Raw genomic sequence first — 7399 nt, forward strand, 5'->3', positions numbered from 1 at the left:
TATGATGATTATAGTGTGCCTTTAAGCTGCAGTGGTTATGGTTACTATAGTGTCCCTTTAAGCTGCAGTGGTTATGGTGATTATAGTGTCCCTTTAGGCTGCAGTGGTTATGGTTATTATAGTGTCCCTTTAAGCTGCAGTGGTTATGGTGATTATAGTGTTCCTTTAAGCTGCAGTGGTTATGGTGATTATAGTGTGCCTTTAGGCTGCAGTGGTTACGATGATTATAGTGTGCCTTTAGGCTGTAGTGGTTATGGTGACTATAGTGTTCCTTTAAGCTGCAGTGGTTATGGTTATTATAGTGTCCCTTTAAGCTGCAGTGGTTATGGTGATTATAGTGTTCCTTTAAGCTGCAGTGGTTATGGTGAATATAGGGTGCCTTTAGGCTGCAGTGGTTATGGTGACTATAGTGTTCCTTTAAGCTGCAGTGGTTATGGTGACTATAGTGTTCCTTTAAGCTGCAGTGGTTATGGTGATTATAGGGTGCCTTTAAGCTGCAGTGGTTATAGTGATTATAGGGTGCCTTTAGGCTGCAGTGGTTATGGTGACTATAGTGTTCCTTTAAGCTGCAGTGGTTATGGTGACTACAGTGTTCCTTTAAGCTGCAGTGCAGTTATGGTGACTATAATGTTCCTTTAAGCTGCAGTGGTTATGGTGATTGTAGGGTGCCTTTAAGCTGCAGTGGTTATGGTGATTATAGGGTGCCTTTAAGCTGCAGTTGCTAAGTGATAAGGCACAAAAGCACAGGACAACGTTTCTCCCCGTGCCACGTCATAGCTCCTCCCCTGGAGGGTCCCCCGCCCCCTGTATCTCGTCCTCTGTCACGGGCCGCTCCCTTCCACGTTCTCCCAGGCACTATGGCTATGCTCCCAGGTACATGGGGTGACAGAGTTCTAAACGCACGAGACGCCATCTTTAGCTGCGTTGTTTTCGTGCGCCTGGAACACGGCCGCTCTAGTGCTTAGCGCTCAGCCGGCAACGTCACCCCCTCCACGGCCTCTCCTTGGCTGCGGCCACGCCCTTCACGCCCCAACCCCCCACTTCCGCTGCCACTCGGGATGTGGCGCCGATGACGTCATTGCGAGCGCGTTGGAAGCGTGACGTGGCAGGGAGCGAGCAGAGCAGAGCACGGCAGAAGCAGCAGCAGCAGCACTACTCGCAGCAGCCATGGGCCTCACCATCTCCTCGCTCTTCTCTCGGCTCTTCGGCAAGAAACAGATGAGGATATTAATGGGTGAGACACGGCCACACACAGCACGGCCAGCCAGCCACACACAGGCCCAGGCATGCTGGGTGTAGACTGACCTGGAACACAGCACAGACAGGCCAGGCAGCCACACACAGGGAGAGGCAGGCTATGGAGGCCTGGGATAGGGAGCTGTATTCCTCATCCTTATGGGGCCTTAATCAACATGTAGAGGGCCTTATTGCCCAGGGGGTCTCTGTTCTTGGGGGATATTTCATAAGGGGGGAAAAAATAGTTGTCTTTGTGTTTGAGTTACAAACAATGTGTGTGTGTGTGTGTGTTTTAAATAAAGGGGCCCAGTCATATAGAGAAAATACAATATATTCTATGTAAAAGCAAGGAAAGCGTGCATGGATATATGTAATGTGAAGAAAATGTGTTTGTGTTTAACAAAGGGGCCCAGTTATATTGGAAAAATAGAATAGATCTTATGTAAGAGCAAGGAAGAAGTGCATGAATGTATGTTAAGTGAAGATTAAACGAACATTTGCTTCCTCAGTGGCAGTATTGTAGCTAAAATGTGTAAAAACAAAATTTAAAAGAATAGAGGGAAAATGCATGTTGAGGTTTTGGTGCCAGGTATGGTGTCTTTCATGACATGTAATTTTGTAGTTTTAAGTTTTGTATTAGTCTGTGTGTGTGTGTGTGTGTTTTAAAAGAAATGGGCCACCACATATGTTGTAGTAACCTCCTATGATTCTTGGAAAGCATGTAGGTAATTGTAAGTCTAAAATCTGATCCATAGAATAGTAAGCCATGCGGGCCTAGTTTTCCATAATATTGTTGTAACATGGTTTAGTTGGCTTATTGCACAGCAATTACCAGCTTTCCTGTCTATACTGTGAGCTGTCAATATGTTGAGTTAAAACACCTTCAGACAAATTTAGAGAGAACAGTGGTATTAACCCCTGTATCGGGATCCAAAGTTGGGTCCTCATAATAGTGTTGTGGGTCTGCAGCTGGATAAGGCACAATCTAGTCAACATTCCCCATGTAATTCAGTTGTATTCTGTAGTGGCTTCGCCTTTTTCTGTGTAATGTACACCTTCCATAACACTTGTAAGAGTTTAACCCCATTAAGGACCAAACTTCTGGAATAAAAGGGAATCATGACATGTCACACATGTCATGTGTCCTTAAAGGTTCCAGCGCCGGGAGCCTCGTGAAGCCGCGCCCCCTATTTCGTAAAAATGACGAAATAGGCGGGCGCGACCAGGGAGCAATCAGACGCTTCCATTTGGAAGCGTCATTGCTCCCTTGTGCGCATGCGCGGCTTCGCTGCACATGCGCACATACTTCAGAGGGCGGCATTCATGCCGCCCTCTGAAGTCCTTAGCGCACTACCGCGCATTTTCTCTGAAAATACAGTGTTTACATTAGATTGTCTGCAGTGAGCTATAGATCATACCTGAACAACTACATTAAGCTGTAGTTGTTCAGGTGACTATAGTGTCTCTTTAAGGGGTTAAAGCAGGGCTTAAATTTAAAGTCCAATGCTTCTAGCCAGTCATTGCATAATCTCCAGAGGTGAACTTATACTTGCTACTGCTAATTTGCACTCAATGGCCAGTGGAACGCGTTTTACAATGCGTCCATATATATTGTTAAAATTGGCAACAATGTTTATACATAACCTGCAGCAGGTTTAAAATGTGTATATATTTGTTACCAATTATTCGCTAGTAGTGTTTTAAATTTTCTGGTACAATATTAGGATCTCCTTTTTCATTATTGGAATAAAGTGTATAGATCTATGAGCACTTCTACCATGAGCCCATGAATGTAATATTTTGTATTGGAATAAGCACATAATTGATATGTCGGCTTGGAACTATTGTTCTGGGCTGGATAGGGTGTCTCCAATGATGCTGATGGAGGCAGAGTTAAACCTCTGTCAACCCAGGTGTTAAACTAAATGCAGCATTTCGAAGCAAAAACCCTGCATAAACAGACTCCAGGCACCATGGCTACTTCAAATCACTGAAGTGGTCATGGTTCTTGGATTAACCATTTAAACATAGTGATGCATTTATTTCTTCCTGATCAAATGCAATACGTTTGTATTACATTACAAATTACATTTGTATTTGTTGTACTGTTGATGCATAATACACCTGTTGTGTAGTTTGGTAGGAAGGTCCTGAGAATACTCTGCAATTGTTCCCCAGCACCTACAATTGCCAATACATGTGATGTTATGTACCTTTAGTGGGCTCTTTAAAACTTGTTTATATCCCTCCCCACAATGCTTATTTCCTGCATACTGGGCCATTGTGAAATTTATTTGATCTTCCTGTTCTAAAAACTGTATGGAAAGATGACAGGGTAACATAGATACTTCTGTTCTCTAGTTTTCATTTTTTTTTGGGGGGTGGGGTGGGGGTGGGTAGGGGATAAAAATGAATGACATTTTAATTTGTATTCATTCAGACTATAGATTTTTGATAAATAACTAAGAAGGCACTAGTAGAAATAACTCTCAAATATAGTACAGCCACTGGTAGAAAGCAGAATATAATTGACAAAGGTGTCTCTGAAGCTAAAGGGTTATGTTTGTGACGCTTTTCTTAATACAGCTTGCATCCTGGTTTGGGTAGAGAGCTCACCTGCTTTGCGTGTCTGGGGTGAGGTGGCAGCTTAGTGTCTGTTGAATGCAATGGTAGGTTTAATTGTTCCAAATTTATCAAACACTGTTTAATCGTTTTAATGACAGAAAGTGAAAGGAAGCCTCTCAAGTATAACCTATTAAATCAAAACGCACATAAATTGTATGTTTTAAATGTGAACAAAACACTAAAATAATTCCTCATTTTTAAAAGTAAAAAAAGTGAATATTGAACAGTAATATTGACAATAATTGCTTGTATAGGTAGGAGTTCACATTCTCTGCAGTGTTGTAATATTTTGTGTAGGGGGCATTCACTGGCCAAACTGAGTATGAAAACAGAATAGTGAACGACTTTTGAGGTGTTATATTATCTTATTTGCCAAAAAAAAAAGTGACTTTTTAGAAAAAGAAGGTAGGTAGAATGAAATTAATTGTACTTATCTGAAGAGTTAACATTAGATAAGATGGATTAGCATTCATTTTTACTTGGTTGCTTTTTAATTACATTTAAAAAGGGGCTAAATGCGTGATCAAAAACAAAGTTCTAAATATCTAATTCATAGAATTCTAATATACATTTGTAAGAGACATTTCCTGCTCTCGGTCATGTGATGTTTAGTAGTCCAAAGCTCAGCAATACCTTTATTTTGGCATGCTTGAGGTCCGGGCCTAGATGATGTAGTTATTGGTTCAAACATAAACACAAAATGAATAATGAAATCAGGGAGGGTGTGTCAGGTCCCCTAAATAACAGAATTAACAAATGAAAAGAGAACAGCAGGGCCGGACTGGGGGATACAAAGCAGCCCTGGAAAAAAATCAATGCCAGCCCCATAAGTAACTACGCCATGTATTGTCACATGTAATACGTATGGCTGTGTTGCCACCCGAGATTATTGAGTAATATATATAAACACACTATATATATATATATATATATATATATATATATATATATATATATATATATATATATATATATATAGTGGCAAGACATGCATACATATATGCCTTACATATTATTTGTGTGTGTGTATATATGTATGTAATATGGTGGGGATGGGGGACTGTGATGTGGGTAGGGGGCTGTGAGGTGGGTAGGGGGGCTGTATAGTGGGTAGGGGGACTGTGAGGTAGGTAGGGGGGCTGTGAGGTAGGTAGGGGGGCTGTGATGTGGGTAGGGGGGCTGTGATGTGGGTAGGGGGGCTGTGATGTGGGTAGGGGGGCTGTGATGTGGGTAGGGGGGCTGTGATGTGGGTAGGGGGGCTGTGATGTGGGTAGGGGGGCTGTGAGGTGGGTAGGGGGGCTGTGAGGTGGGTAGGGGGGCTGTGAGGTAGGTAGGGGGGCTGTGAGGTAGGTTAGGGGGGCTGTGAGGTAGGTTAGGGGGGCTGTGAGGTAGGTTAGGGGGGCTGTGAGGTAGGTTAGGGGGGCTGTGAGGTAGGTTAGGGGGGCTGTACGGCCACACCAGCCCCCAGATCCTCCCTCTCCTCGGACTGACAGGCTGGCACAGTCCGAGGGGAGGATTTATTATAATAATCATTAGGGCTGTCAGCCCGGCCCCAGCTTAATGCGGCCCACCGGGAAATTTCCCGGTATCCCGGTGGGCCAGTCCAGCCCTGGAGAACAAGCCCACTAGTATTTAAAAAGTAACTTTTTTAATTCAGCATTTAGAAAGGATTATATCAAACTATCCAAAATATATTAATGTGTCTATAAGAAATGGGTTTAGTCCTGGTCACCATAGCAACTAGGAAATGTGTCCTGGCTCCTTAGACTTGTGATTCCGTTCAACCCCCGAGGTGACTTGTTGCCTGAGATTGGAGATGGACAGTTGGCTCACGGAAGGCTGAGGCGGGCGGGTGGATGACTGATCATGGTGGCGAGGGAGCTGTAATCTCTCTGCTCGCACGCCATCCATTGATGCCTGGTTAAGGAGTTTAAGCATGCGTGGGATAGCCATAAGGCTATCCTAACTATAAGATAATGCCAGGGACTAATGAAAGTATTTAGAAACTGGGCAGACTAGATGGGCCGAATGGTTCTTTTTTCTGTTCACATTCTATGTTTCTATGTTATCACGTAAGTCCAGCCTCGCATTACTAAACAACGCTCTAGGGAGCAGAGCAGGGAGATGATTGCAGCCCACTGGACCCCAGGGAAAGCTTATCCACTCCAGCTCTCCAAAGGGTAGTGAGCCCGGGTGGATATAAATTAAAATACAAAAAGTTATAATTTGTCTGTGGGTGTGACCTTGCCCCCTCTAATCACAGGGAAAAGGTGTTTTCACTCCCCTTTTTAACCTGCCGTGCTGGTGATGCTGCTGCTGGCACAACCTCAATGGCGGAGATCATTAATTCTGTGGGAAAGCATTGGGAGACACACTGCGCCAATAAACCTCTCCTCATAGAGATGCATTGAATCAATGCAACCCTATAGATTGCATTAAAGTAGGTGCAGCACAGACCTAGGAAGCACCTCTAGAGAGGTCTGAGTGACTGTTACCAAGCAGCAATTTAAACACTGCCTTTTGTCTTTAAAGTCTGTGTTTACATTTAAAAGCGTGCAGGGACAGGATATAGACTTTAGAACAACTACATTAACCTGTAGTGGTTCTGGTGACTAGTGTCCCTTTTAAGAATTATATTTTTGATGTAGGAAAAATGTTTTTAGCTGGCTCCTAGATTCCAAGCAAATGTTTAATAAGGAAAGTCTTTCTGTACTCACCGATTCCAGCACGGATCTACCTCGGTGCTGGGTCAGCACTCCTTCATCTGATGGGGAGCTAATATGCTGCGAATGCATTAGGCCCTCTTCATAGGAAAGTATTGCTTCAATGCTTTCCTATAGGAATATTACTAATGCTAGATGTCCTCATGCAGAGCGTTAGGACGTCCAGTGTCAGGCGACCAAAAGTAATATTAATCAATAGCACTGTCCTTACAGCATGCTTTACATTTTTTGCTGGATTTGGAGAATATATATTTATCTGTTAGGGATCGACCGATTATCATTCTGGCCGATATTCTGAATTTTCACTAATATCGGTATCGGACTATAAAGATGCAGATAATGCAAACCAGGGCCGCTATCGGGGCTCTTACTTACCTTTCCTGCAGCTCCCCAGTGTAAATCTTGCGAGACCCGTGGCCGCCAGAGCGTTGCCACGGGTTACTATGGCAATGCTCCGTGCAGACTGCGAGATTTACACTGGGGAGCTGCAGGAAAGGTAAGTAAACGCTTGCTGCCGGCCCCCACTGCCCAGTACATGCCTCTGGACCACCAGGGATTGCTATAGCCCCCCTCCCTGGCCAGGTAACAAGCAGGGAGGGGGGACAAAAAAAATATATATTAAAAATACAATTAAAATAAAAAATGCCCCACCCCCCCATTTTACACACACACACACACACACACACACACACACTGCATTTATTATATACACAAACTATTACAGACACACACACATTATATATATATATATATATATATATATATATATATATATATATATACACACTACACAAACACACACACACACAATCTGC

The 7399-nt window shown here is 43.4% G+C and overlaps 1 protein-coding gene across 1 annotated transcript in view; it reads left to right on the forward strand.

The window, feature by feature from the left end:
* Window positions 1-1060: 1060 nt before the first annotated feature.
* ARF4 (ADP ribosylation factor 4) overlaps window positions 1061-7399 on the forward strand; it is a 17140-nt gene continuing 10801 nt past the window's right edge. The window contains exon 1 of the mRNA XM_063426878.1: window positions 1061-1234. Coding sequence (XP_063282948.1) covers window positions 1168-1234 — 67 coding nt within the window. The 5' untranslated portion in view covers window positions 1061-1167. The remainder of the gene's footprint in view (window positions 1235-7399) is intronic.

Source organism: Pelobates fuscus, chromosome 7 (genome assembly GCF_036172605.1).
Source record: "Pelobates fuscus isolate aPelFus1 chromosome 7, aPelFus1.pri, whole genome shotgun sequence".
Taxonomy (NCBI): Eukaryota; Metazoa; Chordata; class Amphibia; order Anura; family Pelobatidae; genus Pelobates; species Pelobates fuscus.